This window comes from Dysidea avara, chromosome 9, assembly GCF_963678975.1.
Source record: "Dysidea avara chromosome 9, odDysAvar1.4, whole genome shotgun sequence".
Classification (NCBI taxonomy): Eukaryota; Metazoa; Porifera; class Demospongiae; order Dictyoceratida; family Dysideidae; genus Dysidea; species Dysidea avara.
In genome coordinates, this window is record NC_089280.1 from 17,681,185 (window position 1) to 17,701,297 (window position 20,113).

At 38.6% G+C, this 20,113-nt stretch overlaps 3 protein-coding genes across 5 annotated transcripts; 2 read left to right on the plus strand and 1 right to left on the minus strand.

The window, feature by feature from the left end:
* The first annotated feature begins 17 nt into the window (after nucleotides 1-17).
* Nucleotides 18-8,952, plus strand: LOC136265581 (EGF domain-specific O-linked N-acetylglucosamine transferase-like). 3 transcript variants are annotated; one of them, XM_066060452.1, is made up of 18 exons: nucleotides 18-284; nucleotides 339-424; nucleotides 471-579; nucleotides 625-743; nucleotides 922-1,032; nucleotides 1,082-1,188; nucleotides 1,275-1,378; nucleotides 1,776-1,868; nucleotides 4,797-4,868; nucleotides 4,924-5,010; nucleotides 5,196-5,264; nucleotides 5,814-5,875; nucleotides 5,954-5,981; nucleotides 6,035-6,126; nucleotides 7,517-7,564; nucleotides 7,614-7,668; nucleotides 8,292-8,362; nucleotides 8,682-8,814. In XM_066060452.1, exons 1-17 carry the CDS (start codon nucleotides 129-131, stop codon nucleotides 8,325-8,327), a joined length of 1,434 nt encoding a protein of 477 aa, XP_065916524.1. In that variant the 5' UTR covers nucleotides 18-128; the 3' UTR covers nucleotides 8,328-8,362; nucleotides 8,682-8,814. The 3 variants fall into 3 exon arrangements, with proteins under 3 accessions (XP_065916524.1, XP_065916523.1, XP_065916522.1); XM_066060451.1 differs by having other exon boundaries at nucleotides 8,292-8,820; XM_066060450.1 differs by lacking the exon at nucleotides 8,292-8,362 and having other exon boundaries at nucleotides 24-284; nucleotides 8,682-8,952.
* A 13-nt stretch (nucleotides 8,953-8,965) lies between these two features.
* On the minus strand, nucleotides 8,966-17,362 carry LOC136265582 (ubiquitin-associated domain-containing protein 1-like). Its single transcript, XM_066060453.1, has 11 exons — nucleotides 17,012-17,362; nucleotides 15,306-15,379; nucleotides 15,122-15,256; nucleotides 13,890-13,986; nucleotides 13,796-13,830; nucleotides 13,271-13,341; nucleotides 12,839-13,109; nucleotides 12,694-12,780; nucleotides 11,927-11,994; nucleotides 9,201-9,271; nucleotides 8,966-9,150 (listed from the first exon to the last, which is right to left on the minus strand). Exons 1-11 carry the CDS (start codon nucleotides 17,244-17,246, stop codon nucleotides 9,020-9,022), a joined length of 1,275 nt encoding a protein of 424 aa, XP_065916525.1. The 5' UTR covers nucleotides 17,247-17,362; the 3' UTR covers nucleotides 8,966-9,019.
* On the plus strand, nucleotides 17,338-20,104 carry LOC136265583 (alpha-tubulin N-acetyltransferase 1-like). Its single transcript, XM_066060454.1, has 10 exons — nucleotides 17,338-17,519; nucleotides 17,569-17,629; nucleotides 18,775-18,866; nucleotides 18,923-18,971; nucleotides 19,016-19,129; nucleotides 19,183-19,284; nucleotides 19,338-19,383; nucleotides 19,444-19,567; nucleotides 19,670-19,921; nucleotides 19,971-20,104. The coding sequence occupies exons 1-10, from the start codon at nucleotides 17,431-17,433 to the stop codon at nucleotides 20,065-20,067; spliced, it is 1,026 nt and encodes a 341-aa protein (XP_065916526.1). The 5' UTR covers nucleotides 17,338-17,430; the 3' UTR covers nucleotides 20,068-20,104.
* The last annotated feature ends 9 nt before the right edge of the window (nucleotides 20,105-20,113 follow it).

The following is a 20,113-nucleotide window of genomic DNA, read 5'->3' on the forward strand; positions in this document are numbered from 1 at the left end:
CGTCATCACTTCCGCAGATGTTCTCGACTATGTTAATGTGTACCGGATACTAAACAGAAAATACCGGATAACCACGTCCGACGATAAACCTCGCGATAAACTGAACTTGTTGACAAGAGTTTGTTGTCATGAAGGGAACTGATAAATTGCTGTTTCTAGTGTTGTTTTTGATGGGCGTTATTTGGCATCATACATGTGGATTGTCTTCCAATAAAGACCAGCTGTTACAGTCACAACTTTTTTACAAGAGACCACAGGAATGCCTGTCAAATTCAGAATGCAAAGTAGCAAGCAGGCATTATTTGATGATTTACTTTCTTTACCACTTTTATAACTAGGAGAACGTTTGCTGGGGCTACGAAAAACACTGCAATACATCAAACAGATTGTTTTTCCCAGTTTGTAGTGAGCCCGCAAGGCCATGGTATGCACAACTGTGATGTCCCACACATGTTCTATTTGTGTAACAGGGCTCCATCAATGGAAGCAAAACATGATCTATTCTGGACACAGGCAGATTTTGGTTATGTTAAAGATATTGTAGATTCTACGATGAAGCTGTGTAAGCCGAAGAACAAAGTTAGGGAATTATTTTCTGACTGTATGACACCTCTGTTGTGCTAGGGAGAATCTTTGCTGCAGTGTTCCAAGAATTTGAGATTCTGTATTGCCCGTCATCTTTACATTGATTTCAGAAGATTTGATGAAATAGCCAACCGAGAAAAAAGAGCACAGCACGAGAGGTACAAAATAGCTCTATAATAGTGCGTAATGTGATATAGTGTAATGTGTATTGTAGTGCTTGGTTGATGGTAACCTTAAATGTGAATGTTTTGTTACTTCAAAGCTATAGAAACCTACCAACTCAGGAAATATTTTGTGTTACTAACCTGTTAACCTGTCAACTGTTTACCCATACAGTGGAAGATTTAAAGAAGACATATTTGAACCTGGTGAAATCGGAGGGAAATGTTCCTTTGATGAGGTGTTACATAAACAACAAGGAGAACACAAATCTCCCCTACAATCATGGTACGTAAGATACGAGAGAAACACTTATTTATGTGCACTAATGTCTTAGGTATGCAGAATTGGAGTCTTTTACTTCTCTCGACTTTAAACCATCAAATAAAAAGAACTGTGATAGAACTTTTGATATCCCTGTAGTATTTATGAAACTAGATGCTGGTAAGTATTGATAATGATTGTTATTGTTGATGGAGATATTGTTTTAAAAGAAAATAGAATACAGCTTGTCTCGATTCACACTATAGGTGTCAGCCTTTATCACCATTTCTGTGACTTCTATAACTTGTATGCTTCTCTACATGCCAATGGCACTTTCAATGATGACACCACCATTATAATGTGGGATACAGTGAGTTGTAAACAACTAATATTGGATTATTATTATTATCATTTTAATTGGGACAGATGATGTATTTAATCATAGTATTTTGTTAGCACAGATGGGTCATTAAGCTGTGAGAAAGCCTGTGGTTGCTTGGCAACTAACATTTTACTTAAGTGGAGACAATGGACTTCATTCAACCTCAGACTAAGCTTTTGTTTATGGAGTAGTTTTCCTGTAGCAATTATATACCATTTACTACACTGTTGAAGTACTTCAAAATGGAAACCTTTTATCTATGCTTGCTGTAGTGTGTGGGTGATGTACTATAGGGTTTGTGGTCTGTTATATGAGATAATGACATTTGGATAGGTTCTGTGTATTGTCTGTGATGGTTTACTTTCTGTGTTGTAACATTATTTAGTCCTATTCACCTTATGGTGAACTGTTTGAGGATGCATGGCGACCTTTCACGAAGAAACCTCGACTAAGGATATCTGATTTTGCTGGACAAAGAGTGAGTGTATCATAGTGTAGTGGATGGTCTGTCATGTGTTGTTAATGTCCTGTGGTCCCTCAAATCAACCCTGACTGCAATGTGTTGATGGTAGACCCTAGAGTGTTCACAAACCTTTAGCTGCTGTTCAGAGTATGGTAGCCATTCCTCACATGTATGTGTCGTCCCTCCTAGGTGGTCTTATTAGGGAGGTGATGCTTAGTGATAGTAGCATTGCCTTGTACTACATTTCCAGCTGTTAATTTACTTGTCTCTTACTAAGCCACAGCCTACTTTTTGTGTATGTTGTTATGTTATGATGTGTGGGCCAGCCTCTCTTGTGTTTGTGTCATATTGTTGCTTTGCCATTGCTGATGACCACATGGGCTGTTGGCCCCAGTTAATACCAGGTCCCCATTTACTGCTGGATGGACTGGAGCAATATTACCAGTGTTGGGCAAGTTACTTTGTAAAAGTAACTAGTTACATATTACATATTACTTGCAACTGAACTATTTAGTTACAGTTACATATTACCCATAAAATAAAGTAACTGTAATAATATTACATATTATATTACTTTGTGTCCACAGCCTTAAGCTGTCACGTGTGAAACTACCACCTTATCACGTGACATGATTGCGTTGTTGGACAATATGCAAATCTTGGTTATAAGTAAGAAGCTGGTGAATAAGCTTCACTCAGTAGGCCTCGTTACTTCGTTGTGGCTAGGCGTTACTGAGAGGATAACTAACGAGATTAGTAACTTTGTTACTTGTAGTAATAATATTACATAATATTAGACTCGTTACAGTAACTATATTACTTAGGTAACGCGTTACATTTGTAAGTAAAGTAACTTGCATTATATTACCTGTTTTTATAGCTTATTTCGTTATATTACTTTGTTACCACAAAAGTAATAATATTTACGTTACTCCCAACACTGAATATTACTTCCTCAAGGAAACAACAACAACAGCACCTGGAACTTTGTGATTACTAGGCCATGTACACTACAGACATACAGGAATTCAGACGTGTTAGATTACTAATGAGATTAATAGTTCTTCATTGTTAATAGAAAACAATGAATTGTTAAGGGTCTTATTACATCTCTGCCTTTGCCGGAAACTCAGTCATGCGCACATATATGATTATACCACTTCAATCCCAATCAACCATAAATCCTTCCATCTGTTGTACCCTGTTCAGAGATGTGTACATCCCTACACACGTAGTGCTAAAACTAATCGAGGCTCAATAATGATGCCTAGACATGATTGATTGATTGTTGTGATAGTTTTTGAAAATTCATTGTCAGTAAATTAATAGTCTGATTATATAGATCATTTGTTTGTGTATATGGCGATAATAGGAAGGATTAGCATGAATATTAGATTAGGAGTGTGATAATGAAAGCTGATATGTTGATAATTAGTGTTGATAGAGGAGAATGCTTTTTATTATGATAAACAATGTGGTTATCTCTTGGTCAGTGATGAAATTGTTAGAGAAGTTTATAAGCACAATTATTAAATATAGTAATTATCATTTAAAGGTTAAAATAGTCTGTACGAAGCCACAACTTGTTGGAGACCTCTTTACATCACAATCAATGCTGTCAACATATAATATAATATTAGCATACAAAGCAAAATAGAAAGAGTTGATGAGTTTGACAAACCAGTATCAATTTGTCAACTTTTAATTTGTCAAACTTTGGTAAACATCTCAAGTGGGTGTTTTATGTTATTGTGATTTTTGAAACTGAGCGACAAATTTTTCTGCTGTCAAAGTTTGTATTCATACCAATATGTCGTAGGGTTATGCTCTGTGCACACACGGTATGTGTGTAACAGTAGCTCACATTGACACTAGTACTTGATCACTAGCACTTGACATTGATCACCAAAGCTTGACCTTGACCTTGACCACCGGTACTTGATCTTGACATCTATGCTTGCCTTAAAACCAATGCTTCAGGAGAAGCCTTTTTATTGACAGGCAGTTTTCCCATGGAACAGGCACACACCCAGCCACTGTGGCTGAGTGTTGGTCACAAGTCACTACCAAAGATGGCACCATATTAATCCTGGGTGAGCCAGAGTTTGGCTAGGTGATGTCTCAGTAATTAGACCATCAATTTACTTTGGTGTGGTAGCTACACACATGTGTATTAGCAGACTGTGAATATTAAATAAATACATAGTCTATTTGTAACAGCTGAGAAGTTACCAGTTCAAGAATACATGTAAAGGGTAGGAGGCATGGTAGACACATGTCAGTGTACCAACAAACAGCATGAGAGTATTACAGAGGTTTTTAGGTTAGTTGTCAGCACATGGCAACCGATAACTTTAAATTCATTAAACCAGGAGCTTCAGCGCTTATGAGCTCCTGGTTAAACGAATTACTGTAATTCTACAGGAATTCATTACACATGCATGGGCAACCAACCTGAAAACCTCTGTATTGTTGAACTGTTATCATTTTTTGAGACTCAATTATTCTAATGTGCATAAATACAGTGGAATACAGTAGAGTTTGTGTAATAGGACAACCCCTTGGGAACAACCCTAAGAGTTGATGTCTACAGATTTTTCTGAGTTTATTGTATGTCAAGACAAGCTAAACAGAAAGCTAGACTCCACTGGGGTCTGTACAGTATGTAGCTGTTCTAGCAAGTCAAGGCAAGCATATTTTAAGGCTTCAGCCTGTGAGACTTGTCTCTCCCAAGACATGTGATTTGGTTGTCATAGTACTAATGAACTGTGACTCTAATTGGATTACTTAAACTGTTTCAATTCCCCTGAAATTAGATTGTGCTTGCTCTGTCACCTGTGAATAATGTGTGATGTATATAATACTGTGATAGCTGAAGTTGCTTAGAGACTACTATTTTATGTGATTCTTGTGTGTAGATTTTCCTTTTCATCATTGCTGTAGGTATGCTTTAAAGATGTGATGTTTCCCTTGTTGCCCAGGATGCGTGGAGGCCTCTACTATAACACTTATGTGGTTAGTGTAATATTTTTGTGTATATTGACATATTATAAAAGTGTTTTGTGTTCAGGTTCCTGGTTGTGAAACCTCAGCCATGATGCAGGCCTTCTCTGAGTTCATGTTGCGTGAAATGGGAATTGAACAACATGAGTTTAATGTGTGTTGTTTGTGTGTGTGCGTGCGTACGTGCGTGCGTGCGTACGTGCGTGCGTGTGTGTGTGTATAGTAATGTTTGTGTGTGTCTCCGTGTGTTTTGCTTTGCTTTAATTGTGTGCATGCGTGTGTAGTTGTATAGTTGTGTGTAGTGGGCCATTTTGAATGATTGTTTCATTGTTTTTGAAGGCTGACAGAGTGAGAGTTTCCCTACTGGCAAGAGATACAAAGTATCGAAATATTATTAATCAGGATGAGGTATATATGGTCATGTTTTACTCAAATACTTGTGTGCGTGTGTGTGTGTGTGTGTGTGTAGCATAGCCAAGTGGTTAGGGCATCAGCCTGGTAATCAAAAGGTTCCAGGTTTGATTAAATTGATTCCCAGCTGGGCCACTTTGGTGTTGTTTCCTTGAGCAAGAAACTTTACTCACATTGCTCCAGTCTACCCAGCTGTTGAAATGGGGACCTGGTGCTAACTGGGGAAGCAGCCCACCCAGCTGCAACATCAATGGGTACCTGGTGTAAGCAAATGCTCAACTGTCCATGTCTCATATAGCAGTTGAAGGTCCTCGGGTGCCCATACCTTCACCTGTGAGACATGGTACAGCCTCCTGCAGGTTACTAGTCCTGCCCCAGGAGGGCATGCCTGCGCTGTCTCATAGCACCTGAGTAGCACACAGGTGTGCTGGCCACTGAGCAGCGTGACAGCGTAGCGGCAGCTGAAGGCTTTGCTTTTGCTTTTGCTTATTGTGTGTGTATGTGTGTGGTGCACATGAATGGTATTAGCAGCTTGTTGTTTTTTAGCTGGTACGAGCCATGAAAACTATTCCGTTTTTAGACGTTCAGTTAGTTGTCTACAAATACAGGTGAGTTTGATTAAAGTTCAAATGACCATTAAACAGTTATGCAAAGTTGTGATTGTATGATGTATGTTTATTTTTCAGAGTGATGGGGTTCGTTGACCAGCTGGAGGTACATGTATATTGTGCTTTTTATTGTACAATTGTACAATACCTTGTTTCCAGCATAGTTACAATACTGACCTGTTCATCGGGATGCATGGAGCAGGACTAACACACTCTCTCTTCTTACCAGACTGGGCTGCCTTGTTTGAGCTGTAAGCTTGTTACATGTGCTTGTATTGTTAGGTATAAGTTGAGCTGAATCCTGAAAAACAGCTAAAAATTAAAAGTGGATTTTTTCTCAAGAGAGTTAACATTTCAGCCAACCAGATGATTAGTGGTAACAGCAAAGGTGTCAACAACAGACACGTACGGTTTGGCTCCATTACAAGATAGAGAAAGGGTTGTAATGGACACTACTCATATGGCTTCCCATTTGGAAATGTATTGTAAAAATTTTGATTGGCTGTAAATATTATGTCAGACATTTGAACAAAAAGATTTAGAAATATTTTAGCGGGTCAAGCATTACTACAAATGAGCCAAATTTCAAGATCGTGTGTAATTGCATCCATGAGTTATTAAATGTTTTTGAGGATTCAGCTCAATGCGTACATACTATAGGTGCAATTCTTAAGCCATTGAGAGTGAAAGAGTTTCATGAGAGAGAAAGTTCCTTAACCCGGTATACTGTATGTAATGTAATGTTAGTACACCAAAAGTCATATTGTAGAACTGAATCTTTAGAAGTTTGTAAATAGCAAGAGGTACCCTGTTTACTTCTAGAAAGTGGCTCCCCCTAATTTATCAATGCACTAGGGTACTGAAGTGTTTTTACAGTTGTTAGTACACCAAAAGTCATATTGTAGAACTGAATCTTTAGAAGTTTGTAAATAGCAAGAGGTACCCTGTTTACTTCTAGAAAGTGGCTCCCCCTAATTTATCAATGCACTAGGGTACTGAAGTGTTTTTACAGTTGATGCTCTCAAAGTGATTGTTGTATAGCAACCAGATGTGACATCAGAGATGTCTCTGTTCCCACGTAATAGGTCTAATCATTTATATGTGATCATCTTGATTGTATGGTTGTAAACCTTCACAGTTTTGTGGTCATATTAGAGTAAAATTGGCTACCTTCTAACTACTGGGTACAGAAGCCCACCTCACTAACTGTAGCCTTGTCTAGTAACAGTCTTTTTCCTTAAATAGAAGCAGTAATGTGTGTGTGTGTGTGTGTGTGTTGTGTTATATTGGAGTCCTGGACTTATTTACAGACATTGTCAGTATTGGGAGAGTTCCCAGCATTAATCTTTCTTTTTTACACACTGCTCAGTATTCTGTTTAGCCTTCCATATGGGAGATATTTAAATACTAGCAAACAGGTGGAGAAATGAAATGGCTACAGTGTCTAGAAACAGTGGGAATTCATGAAGGTAACCACAAACATATTTGGTATCCTTGCCAGGTCTCAAACACTCAGTGACCACCTTCTTAGTAAGACCACCCTTTTATAGCAGCCATGTCAACTACATATGAAAGTTACTGTTACATATAATTTTTTGGTCCTATTATTCACTTGTCCTGTTCTTCAATATCATTTTGTAGCCACAACACAGGAGATGAACGTTGCTATCATGACTTGGCAAGACAAAGGTGCGTGTTCTAGCATTCTTAACTGTTTACAGTATGGTGTGGGTGTTAGGGGGATACTGTACCAGACCTGGGAAAAGGACGATAAGGTGTTTCCTGAAGATGAGGTAGGTGGCTTTGAAGACACCATAGGGGTCTGCACATTGTTGATTCTAATACACACCTGTACACATCACTTGTAAGGGACATTCTGAGTTTGGGAAAATAGGAAAAAAAACATTGTATGTGTGAATAAAATTTGTAGTCTCCCCGACCTGTGATTACAACGACCAAAAATGTGCCAAATATTATAATGAGCTGTGTTATAGTTATAGAAAAAGCACCTTGTGCTTTTTATTTAGTAACATTGCAGTTTCCTTGTTGACTAAGCATCCTTAGTGACCATTTATGCTGTGTGGTATGATATTTATAATACATATATAGGCATTTAGTGTTTGTGTAGGAGCATGTCAACTTTGCTGGCTTGTACTAATATGTGACAGTTATAATTTGTTTCTGCTTAGCTGGTCAAATAGTTATTATAATGTTGTCACTATTGCAGCTATTAGTGTTGCCCTTGACATGTAGTTTTGTGTGCTATATAGTGTACAGGCATATTTAAATCCTAGATGTTTTTTTTCCTGGCAACAGTGAGACCTGACTTTAAACTAGCAAGGTCTTTAAATCAAGCCTGGTGCCTTTATAGGATTTGTTATTGATATTGTATATATCATGTATTTTACTGCAATAGACACTATTAATTCTTGATTGGACACTGTCATCGTAATGGGCAAGTATGGAGACCCTTATATGAAGCCATAGGTACAGCTGGTTGTATACATACAATGGACTGCTCAGGTGGTGTGGTAGGATTTTGTATTCAGATGGCTTGAAAGTTCAATGTTGACAAGTTTGAAGAAGCAATAAACGAGCAGAAGGGACCAACAATAACCTTCGAAACCAAGTGTTAGCCCTAGCTATAACTTGATTGTAATCTTCAATGCAAAAACACTTCTTGTATATATAGACACATTCGTGTTCCCAGTAGACTTTGCTGGGAGAGGAATATTGTGTACTTGTACTGTATGTACTATTAGAGTGTTTTATTGGAAATTTATTTGTGTGTATTCTATTACTACAGGGTCATCACCCAACACTTGGGGCTCACCAGAAGTTCACCAATTATGCATTTGATGTTGATGAATTCATGAGAATTATTATCAAACTAGCTGATGAGGTGTTGAGCCGCAAAAGAGCCTGGAAAGAACTCCAAACTGCAATGTCTAAACATGATGAACTGTAGTAGGACTCGTGCCATTATTAGGAGAAATGTCTATTTTCTTAATGAACATATATATAATACACTGGTGTTTTTCTAAATTTCTAAAAACAACAGTGAAAAATCTATGTAATTTTGATATGACATTATTATTTCAGCCATTCTTTTTTATTACCTAAAAAATTAAGTTATAAATTACATTACACAACAGCAGTATTACTAGTCGGTTTGTCCAATACAATTCTAGCAACATGCAATAATAGTGGTCCTAATTCGGGGTCACCGAGATATTGCGTCAGCAATGGTTGGTTTTGTATTATGTCTTCAAGAACTAGTGCAAGAGAAAATGAACAAGTCATCATGTTACACCAATATGCTTACTTCTTAGATTCCTCGAGCTTAGAAGTCCGAGGTGGACTTGAGGTTCTTTAAAAATTTCACGATATTCTTGGCTATATGAAAGATATACATATATTAACAAACATTGAGATTACAACTGGCTTTGTGAAGTGGTCTCTCATTCTGTGAAGTTTGAAAGAGACCATAGCTTTATCATAAAGTACGATAGTAGGGACCACAAAGGAGTAGGCGTGACCCATGAAATAACATCACCCAAAAACCAGCCTCAATTTTCCCAGACAACGATGAAGCACTATTGGTTAGGTCAAACTAAACCCAAAAAAGCTTTCAGATCGAGCCGAAATGCCTTCAAAAAGTTGCTACAGAATTTTTTTAAAAATGGAAATTTTCTACTGACTGACTGAGTAAGTAAGTAACTGACTGATGCCTTCAGACAAGTGTAAAAATTGATAACGGCTAAGGCTATGGGCTTGATTTTTTCACTGTTCGACATCGCTTCGGCCCAAGAGGTGCCTTTTGGCATACCACAGTACATACAACGCGTTCTTCATGGACTTACCAGTGTCCTCCTTTGTGTCCCATTCATCTTTGCTGACAGCGAAAAGTGTTGATTTGGCGGTAGCACGTGATTTTTATTTTTTATAATTAGCTAATTGATATGCATACAAATAATGGTACAATAATTAGTCATGTAATCCCCAGTCTCTGCCTGTATCAAGTCAACTGCAGCTAATGGATTTCACAAGCAAATCTACCGGTAGGTTCTCGTGACGACGATAGATGGCTCTTGGAGCAGAGGAGCGATTAGTAGGGGCATGAGAATTAAACACTTTAACATCTACATATGATTTTTCACATCTACCACCCCAAAAACCATTCATAGAAACATCTAAGCGAACCCCATCTCTGTGTTTAGGGTGGCAGGATCAAAAGATTCTTCAGAAATGGGTTGCAAAGTTGGTTCAACTTGCACCTCATGGCATACCTCTGTAAGTAAAGAAGCTGTCAAATCACGAATTTCATTATGTCTAATGGTTGGGAATCCAAATAAAAAGCATGTTCAATGGAAAATTTCATCCCACAAGGGCAATGATTGGGAAGTTGAACAGGATCCCAGCCCTGAAATGAACAATGGCATCATGAAATGCAGTCTTGTGAAGAGCAAACCCATGCTCCTGCACAGGAAGTACTGTAAGCCAGTTGGAAGGCATCATATTCGACAGATGATAACTGAACAGGATCAACTATTCCCAAACCACCAAACCTTGGAGGGAGGGCAAGTAAGTTCCTCTGTAAGTCTCCTGGGGGTAATCGGCCTGTCACAGCAGGAATAAAAACCTGATGGACACAGACTTCCAACGGTTCATAATAGCTGCTAACATCAGGAATAGTCCTGGCAATAAACAGCCATTTGCCATGCGTAAAAGTGGAATAGGCAGAATGTGGTTGGGACCTGGAAATAGCAGCCAAAAGAGTCAGCTCTTCTATCCATAAGTTTACTTTCTTAGCAACATAATCAGCAATGCAGGAGGTAGTTCCTATTGCAGCCCCCAGGTAAGGCCTGCCCTCAGCAGTAATGTTAACATTGATGTCAGCAAACACTTGATGTGCTTGCTCCAGATGCTGAGGCTTCACCACCAACCATGTCTTCTTAGCATTAGGGTAATAGCCATAGAGTGGTCCCAACTGATCCCACCAAATGCGAAGGCCATGAAGTGCACCATATGCACTGGCATCATCAACATACCAGGCTTGCTTAACCAAGTCAGGCAGTCTCTGGATAAGTGGTATAATAGCCAGCGCATAGAAAGGCATGGCTAGAGGATCTCCCTGAGTGGTTCCTTCATTAGAGTAAAGAATATACCCCCATTAATATATAAGGGAGCAGGACAACGGTAAGTGTTAACAAGTAGTGAAAAGAAAGCAAGACATATGTGCTGGATGTTGTGTAAAGCCACATTTCTATTAAGTGAATTGAATGTGTTACTTGCATCCACTAGCAGCATTCCCTCAGTATGATCAGTTGAAAACATTGCCCTCATTGAATGAATGGCTGCCTCAACACCAGACATTTGTCCCGCACATAGCTGAATTGGACCTGCAGCACGTGATGGCTTCCCTTCATAACGGAAACCGTCCAGATTTTTCATAGTAACTATTTGGATTGCAGAGGTGCTTTTCGAACAGTTCTTGATTCATAATGCTGTGTAACAGGTTGAACATAGCTGACAATGAAGTGTAATGGATACTTCACTTTTCAGATGATAATTGATATAGCTGGGGCATGCGGCGCTATTTCAGATGCGGTATGTGTGGGTTCACCAGTCATAATAATTATTTACAAAAAAAAAGTTTACAAACAAGTACACAAAAACATTGAATTTTCAACTAGAGTAGGGACCATAGCACATCGATAAAAAGTACTGAAACAAGTTGGAGTAGTCCATGATATTAAATCACAGTAAAACAATAAGAAGTGTTATGTCCCTACTGTGCATTTCTGTTGAGCACAGTAGGGATATAACACTTCTTATTGTTTTACTGTGATTTAATATCGTGCACTACTCCAGCTTGTTTCAGTACTTTTTATCGATGTGCTATAGTCCCTACTCTAGTTGAAAATTCTAATTTTTTGTGTACTTGTTTCAATTTTTAGCTCGCTTCTAACCAAAATTCTTGGTAGTTTTAATTCATCAATGACAGAAAAAAGTGCATGTGTGTTGTGGAAAACAATTCTATACACTAACCTGTCTGGAGAAAGACCTTTATCAACAGATTCAGGTCCAGGAATTCTATCCCCCAATAGCCAGTCACACTACATGATCAACAATAATGAATGTACATTTAGTTTTGCTTTAGCACTACACAGTTAGCAGATATATTAGATATAATACTTATCATGTTGAAGCTGAAACTTCTGTGGTCAAGTATTATTTGTGTGTGCAATCATGGAAATTATATTCACAATTTTGTAATTTTAGTTGTGAATAAGCCAAAGTAATCACAGTTCACACGAATCTCATTTTTGAAGAAGTGATACCTCTTAAAATTCTACCAGCATGCTAGCTCGCCAGTCAGGTTAGACTAGCTGATCCTTTAGTAGTAGACAGCACCAAAACTAGTTTGCATATCATCGTCTACTGCCTTTGCTGATTGACTATAATCCGCATTCTTCAAAACGTAAACAGCCAACACAAAAAACAGCAGGGGAATTGTAACTACCAGAGTATGGTATGTGGCGGTCATGATGAGTAGATCAGTATAGATTGTGATTAGTGGTTCCAAGCAGAGTGTAGCAGCGTTCTGGCTGGCTGTATACAGTGGTCTTCATAAGCCTATTCATAACTTGCTACTCCCTTACAGGGTAGCTCCCCAGCAAGAATTTCTTAATGGGTAGAATATCCTGGCTGTGAAAATATGTTCTGTTATCCATATGCATGGCCCAACCAAAAGGGTACATATATATATATATATATCACACAAATGTTTGTTTTTGTAGTAACGAGGCACTTACAGCGGCAGACTCATTGTTATTGCATACTGCTAGTGCATCAATTATCTCTGACTCTTCAAATCCCATTTGTTTTAGCTTGTAAATTGCCTTAAGGGTTGGGAGAAAAAAAGAATTGTAGTGTACAACTGACAGGAGATCTACTTACTGCTTTGTCTGGAACAAATTCCCATTTTCGTCGCTTCACACCTTTCTTTGGTTTATCAGATTTAGACTTATCTTTACGGCTGCTAGTTGAAGAATCACTAGCGATCCCTTCTTGTGGTATAGCAGCAGGTAAAGGTAGTAGTGTTTCTCCTTGTAATGATACATTGTTTGTGTCTGAGGGTTTGGTTGTTGACGATGATGAGATGGGGTCATCAATGTCTGAATCATTCTGGTGTTGGATTAACCATTCCATTGCTTGTAGACATGACATGCTATAGGAATGATGTATAGAAGAATGTATAGCGCACACACACACATGCGCACACACACATGCACACACGTACACTCCACATACATACACTAAATCTACACAATGCATGTGTAAGCACACATACAGTACACACTGCAAGCACAAAATGAACACTGTATGTACTTATTTAAGAGAAGAGCTTTCTTAGCCCTGTGGTCAGTAAATCCCATCTCCATCAACTGATCAAGAGCAGCCTGCAGTAGAATAGAATGGTGTAACAATTTGTATGCATGACCAACCACTGCTGAAAGAATGTATATACATGCACGCATGCACCACACGCACACACTTCTGCTTGTGTGGAGACCATCACCTCTCTTTGAGACCACCATCTCCATCCTAACCCTCTATGTAAGGCACACACTCAGCGGATGCTGAATAACAAGCCATCGAATTTAGGCTAGGAGAGAGAATTCACCAAGCCAGGGGATGCTGAATAATCTATTTTACAAGCATCATTAAAATTTCGGCCAGGTGAGAGGACTCCTAGGAGGGTGAATAGGTCATAGACAATTGCAGGACCCAAGTCAGAGCCTTGTGCAAAGCATGGTCTTGTTGGCTTGCAAGGGCGTCATCCTCTGACCCTGCCTTGTCTCCACCACACAGCCACTCACACACATGCATGCACGCACACACTTACATTCATACCTGATCAATAAATGTTTCCTGTTTACTGTCTTCAGCTACAAAAAAAATAATGGAATAATAAAAACAGAATATCACTTGTGTGTATGTTTCTTACCATCTGAATCATCAGAATTATCCTCATCATCCACTGACTGCAGTTTACATGCAGTATTGACCAGGCAGATCAGAGCATCCCTCATACGTCGATGAAACTGGCAGTAAAGAAATTGTAAAGTTTGTGTGCATGTGTGGTATGTGTGTATGCAGTGCATATGTACAGTGTGTGTGTGTGTTGTATGCTAGTGTGTGATGTCGAGCCTGTGCTCCTTGTCGTGGACCTGGTAACATACCACTTGTTGGTGGTATGGCAAATGGCAGCACCCCTATCCCTGACCATGTGGTGGAGATGTTCTATGTTAACCTTGCAAGCCAACTACAGAGCATTACATCATGTAGATACTCTAGTATTCTTAATGCAGGAAGATTCAGACCGAGGCAGGCCCTGTTATTGCCTTAGAGGCTGTCCACTCTCTTGAAGGTCCACTCTCTTGAAGGTTCACTCACCAGGCCTAAATAAAATGTATGGGATACTCAATATCCCTTGGCTAGTTGGGTAGCGTCCATGGGGTGGCAGGTAATAAAGAAAGGTACGTGTATGTGTGCGTCTGGCATCAGCAAAATGTAGCAGCATTCAGAAGATATGACTAGTGCTTGGATCTTAAAATATTTACTATACCAGTGTCCTTATGCATATAGTATGGGGATTTGAGGAAGATTTCTATCCAGTGATAGTATGGATAGAGATGGTGCAGCTGTCAGGATGGAAGGAGGTAATTACTGAATTCAAGGTGCAGAGATGATGAACAAAGACATAATTATGGGACTTCATGTTACCAGTTACAGCAAGGTAGCTAGAGATTCATTATTTAACTATATAGCACCTGTTGACATTCCTTGATCAGGAGAGGCAACATTATGACTAGCAGTGACGTAACAATGAGGATTGAGAGAGACACGGAGGTGAAACTATTTTATTAATGGAATTGTGGTATGGGAGAGAGGGGGAGGTAAAGAGAGAGAAGAGAGACATCACAGCTACATGTAAGTGGTAGAGCACTGGCCTGGTTCGGTGCTTTCAACCTTGTTGCCGATTCCTTGGGGCAGGATACCCCTGTACCATGCCTTACATGTGGACACAAGAAGCTGGACCTCATACATACATTATGTATAAGAGATGGATTGCTCCAGAAGGATTTGCCTATACTGACTTTGGTTAGCACCTGGATTGTCCCAGTGTCTATAGCCGAAGTCTGTGTGTGTGTAGGGTGTGTGTTTGTGTGTACTTACACTAATATCATTCAGTAGGGCTGATAGACCGCCAGCGAATCCAGTTCTCTCCTTGACACTGGCAGGAATCCCAGATGTCAGTTTATCAATATCATCTTTACTAGGAGACTGTGTCAGGAATTGTGCTCTTAGATGCTGAGAGGACAACAATGACTACCATCAATTACATAATAATAATACTCACTGGAGATTTTTGATGAAGTGAAGATGTTTGTTTCTTGTCATATTTAGACCGTGAAGGAATAAACAGAATATGATCTATCAGGAGATACAATAGTGCAGTGTACTACATTGTAACATAGTTTGCATCAACATTTTATACATGTACAAAATAATGAAAACAACAACAGTAAAATCAGATCAAAACATGTTCCACCTGATTTATCAAATACTAAAGCAGACTTTTTTCTAAGTGATATACAGGTATTTATTAATTTTATTTACATTGTGATGTGATAGCTAGAAATGCAATATACATACACACGGCCTATCCAGTACAATGTAAGATAAGATGATGCCTCCAGTTTTACCAGGTGTCGTGCTGCATCAGCGTTGAGAGTGTAGTCATGCTATTGGATATTCTGGTAACACATTCAATCTTTCCTACCATTTGGAAAGGTACTGTTTACAGCAGTTAAGGAGAAGCAGTGGGCCAGTGAGTTTAGTAGTAGTTCAAAGAACCACTGAATATCATCTATTAAGTTGTTGGTGAACCTGAAGACTGTATTGTATATCCTGTAAGCAGATCAATGTTCTTTTAAATTATGATGCTTTAGTTATGCAGTGTGTGTGTGTGTGTGTGTGTGTGTGTGTGTGTGTGTGTGTGTGTGTGTGTGTGTGTGTGTGTGTGTGTGTGTGTGCGCGTGTGTGTTATGTTTATGTGTAGAAATGAAAATAACCATTCGTGTTAAAATATTTGGTTATATCGTGACATATTCATATCACGAATAAATTTTACCACGATGAATGATATAAGCAAAATCTACGTATATCATCCAGCACTAATCTTTCTGCAGGTGCAACACAATAATCTGTTGACTAAGCTGGTAGACACATTTCTCTTAGTGGTGTCCATGAAGTAACACAAAAAATCAAATACCAGCACCCCTAGCTGCCCAAGAGTATGTGGCGGATGCCAAGGGTACCACTCACCACTCAGCTGGGAATTATCATAGTTATATGTAGCAAGCATGCATGCTCAATTACATACATGTGTGATGATGTCTACATATTCACAGGTTACATGATGTTTACATTACCAATATGTACATGATGGTTTAGTATGCACACACATTTTTGTCTAAAGATCATCATCTCCACCCCAATCTTTCATTCGTAAGGATAGTAATTGCACTGGTCCCTCTTTACAAGCTTCAAATTTAGAGGAACCCCAAGGAGGGTGGATAGGCCAGGTATGGTTGGAATGCGAGAATCCTATTAGAAGGTGTTAGCTGCATAATGTGTATTCCCTGTTAAGTTGCAAGGCCAACACAAGAATTTCTTTAGTATTGCAGCAAAACTGTAATTTTACTTATCTTCTTCGCCCATATTCTGGACTGAATCCACAGAAATTAAGAATAAAATACACGAGAAATTCACAGTGCGTATGGGCTGGACACAAGCCATGCAGCAGCATGATTAAACAATGGATATGCTAGGATGTATCCATGTGTCTAGTATGATTATACATTAACACTGCATAGATTAATATATAATTAGGGTTACAGCTAGATGTAACACTCCAGATAGCAGGACGTGTACAATTGAAAAATTAAAGCATACACGTAGAGTTTGGTACCAGCAACCTGTGAAAATTATTACCTCAGCTTTTAAATATTTATCATACACGTAACATTTGATGAGACCATCTTAAAACTGTTAACTGCTCACCATTGTGGTTCACTCCTTCTTCCTTCAAAGTCTTCTTCCCTTCCAAGCGTTTACCGCTCGACAGTACTAGATTACCATGTAGTGGTCCTAGATTCAACATTGCTGGTAGGATACGATCACGAAAATCATCTACAGAGCATGACTCATCCACTACTACCGGATACATTTTCCCGTTGACATCAATTACAGATAATTCCATTTGCTGTTCGACACTGGTCATTTCCATTTGTGACATCTTTTTGTCAGAGATTATCGATGAAACAACTTCTCCAGGCTAGTGTATTGCCTGTTTCTGCGTCACCGTACATGGGATTTCCCTTATTTCTATTTAATGCATATCATAAATTCTTAGCGATATTTCTATTTAATGCTCCATATAAACACAACAACGACGCTAGTAAACAAATCTCACCCGCGCCATGGAGATCGAGCGCGCTATAATCCGCTTCTTCCCTGATGAGATTACTAAAATCTCGCAAGATTTTTATAAAAATGTCCGATTAAAAAGGTGATATATTATGCGCAAGTTTGTAAAGCATTGTTTAATATCTTTAAAGCTCTGCTTTAGAAGGACGGTTGGCCGAGGCTATAGATGCGATGGGGCAAGCATCAGGAGCTGTAAGTCATTGTAGTATTCTCCAGTTGTTGTTTCTGCGACTAGTATTTGTACTATGTTCGTGCGTATAGCTATTTAATAATCAAATTATGATACACCTTCGGTGCCTATGGTTTCAAGTTGTTGATGCTGCACGTATATGCTCTGGTAGGGAGGATGACTTGCTGAGGTTATGGGTTAAACAAAGCATCATTGTATATAGAGTCTATAGGGTTTATATGTGTGTGTGTGTGTGAGTTCGTGCTGTAAGCCCTTGCAAGTGAGCTCGACCATAAGAACTTATCCATGCATAGATAGGTAGTCTACATAGTCAAAATAATGAATACTGTAGTTTACAAGAGGGAGTATTCACTATCATAGGGCCTGTGCGGTGCTTATATCCAGGATGGGAAGCTTGATCATAAAATAAGTTACCTTGATCGCTTGATTTCAACTAATAATTATGCTTCATATACCAAAAGCTTTATACATGTTCTGAAGCTTAAAAACTGTTTGATTGCATGCAGATGCTTGATCACTTGATTGCATTTGATCCCAGGATCAAGCACCGCTACTAAGTAACTACATCTTGTGTAGGTGAAACCTATCTCAGTAGGGACAGAATTTGAAATTAAGACTAATTCTTAACATCCCCAGGTAAGAAATATATACCTGTCTAATGCAGCCACCTGTTTATAAAAGTCAAAACATAAAGCGACTGGCTTAGATAGAACCACTGTGTGATGTGTTAGCTGGTCACTAGTGTTGGGTAGAGGTGTATTATATATTACTATAGAAGAGTATCTAGTCAGACATCAGATTTGTGACTATTAGGGTTAAATACGCATAGCATTTGTTATTGAATTTCAAAATATTGTCACAATATCTGTCAATGTGTAGAGCTACATACTCTATTATTTACTTGGTTGCTCTCGGGTACACCATAGCTTTTATTACCTTAGTTCAAAAAATCAATACAGTGACTATTCATCCTCGACCATCGCCCAATGCTTGAAAACAATGTTTAAGCCCTTATTTTCAAGTCGATTGTGGCACCACTCATGTGTGGCTACTATTGAAGGTGTGGCATTTACCCAAGGAATATGGTTTGTGCTGTGAACTGACCTACATATAAACATGTGTTCAATACAAGTTATTAATTTTTTAGGCTCAGGGCCTACCCTTAGCAGTGACTACTTACAGCAAACTAAAGACTTGTCAACATACACTTTATGTTTTGAGAGATACAGAGTCTAACAAGTGAGCTAGTACACTAAACTGTATGTAGTCATCATAATTGTCATTTCTTTTGTCAGCATTCTTGTTGGGATCTTGAAAGTTGGAAAGAAGAGGCTGTTTCTAATGGTAAGTTGTAGTTACTTTTTTCTTAATTTGAAGGAACCTTGCAGGATGCTAGAGCTGTGCAACATGAAGTAGAACCACTTTGTCTCTTGGATTTTTATGTACATGAAAGCAAGCAGCGATTGGGCTGTGGGAAGAAGCTATTTGAAGCAATGCTCAAGGTTGTACTTACATGATAGCATGTCAGTATTGAATGTGATGTGTTTCCTTGCAGTCAGAAAATATCACGTCTCATCAATTAGCTATTGATAGACCTTCTCCAAAATGTCTCAGTTTCTTGAAGAAACATTATAATCTTCACCCCTGTCGTTGGCAGGTATGAGTATGGTAAAATTAATTTTATCGGTGTAATTATGCTTAATTATACAGGCTAACAGTTTTGTAGTCTATGATGGATTCTTTGCAAATTTATCAGGTACTAACCGTACTATGGTAACTTTGTCATTGGTGTGAGTTACTTTTGTAATTCTTGTAGGAGGTGGAAAGAAGCAGCAGCAGCAAGATAAACGTATCACTGCACCAGTCACCACTGATTTTCAACTTTTAAATTCTTCTCAGTCTTCACAACAGTATCACTCTCACACTGGAATAGTGGATAAGTTAGTGTAATTATAAATAATTAGTGAAATTATAATTATATCTGTAATTTTACTGAATTATGAAATTCATGTATTCATGATGCCTATGGTTATTGTGTATAGACTGCAGCCATCAGTAATGGCTACTCAGCCTAGTAAACACTTCAACTGGAGCCCCCAATATGTCCTCAATCAAGTCAACCACCACAACCAACCCCAACACTCATCACAATCTGATTTCTGCACAACCAATGCTCCATACCTTAGTATGAGACAACCCAGTTCTCAAAGACTTGCTACATTTGCACCATCTCAGAATGGACTCAACTATTCAAGATATTCTACTGGTAACATGTACGGATCCACCATCCCCAGGTTTGTATTGCAATTGTGAATTTTAAAATATTTTCTTCTGGTGTGACAGGTTGCCAAAGCCAACTTTTTCATCAGATGCCAGTTATATGGGGCAGAGCTCAAGATATTCAAGAAACTTTTCATCTCAAAGAACATACTACAAATAATGGTTTTGTGGTAATTAAAATAGTTTTGTGAAATTAATGGTCTGTG

Bases quoted from the DNA above. Each gene is read 5' to 3' on its own strand.
- LOC136265583 (XM_066060454.1), top strand. From the start codon at position 17,431: ATGGAGATCGAGCGCGCTATAATCCGCTTCTTCCCTGATGAGATTACT. The intron at 17,630-18,774 runs GTAAGTCATTGT...TTAATTTTTTAG, and splicing joins TGGGGCAAGCATCAGGAGCT to GCTCAGGGCCTACCCTTAGC. The intron at 19,285-19,337 runs GTATGAGTATGG...TTAATTATACAG, and splicing joins TTCACCCCTGTCGTTGGCAG to GCTAACAGTTTTGTAGTCTA.
- LOC136265582 (XM_066060453.1), bottom strand. From the start codon at position 17,246: ATGTCACAAATGGAAATGACCAGTGTCGAACAGCAAATGGAATTATCT. The intron at 15,380-17,011 runs GTGAGCAGTTAA...ATCTCCTGATAG, and splicing joins AGAAGGAGTGAACCACAATG to ATCATATTCTGTTTATTCCT. The intron at 13,831-13,889 runs GTAAGAAACATA...TTTTTTTTGTAG, and splicing joins TAATTCTGATGATTCAGATG to CTGAAGACAGTAAACAGGAA.
- LOC136265581 (XM_066060450.1), top strand. From the start codon at position 129: ATGAAGGGAACTGATAAATTGCTGTTTCTAGTGTTGTTTTTGATGGGC. The intron at 1,189-1,274 runs GTAAGTATTGAT...TTCACACTATAG, and splicing joins ATTTATGAAACTAGATGCTG to GTGTCAGCCTTTATCACCAT. The intron at 7,669-8,681 runs GTAGGTGGCTTT...CTATTACTACAG, and splicing joins AGGTGTTTCCTGAAGATGAG to GGTCATCACCCAACACTTGG.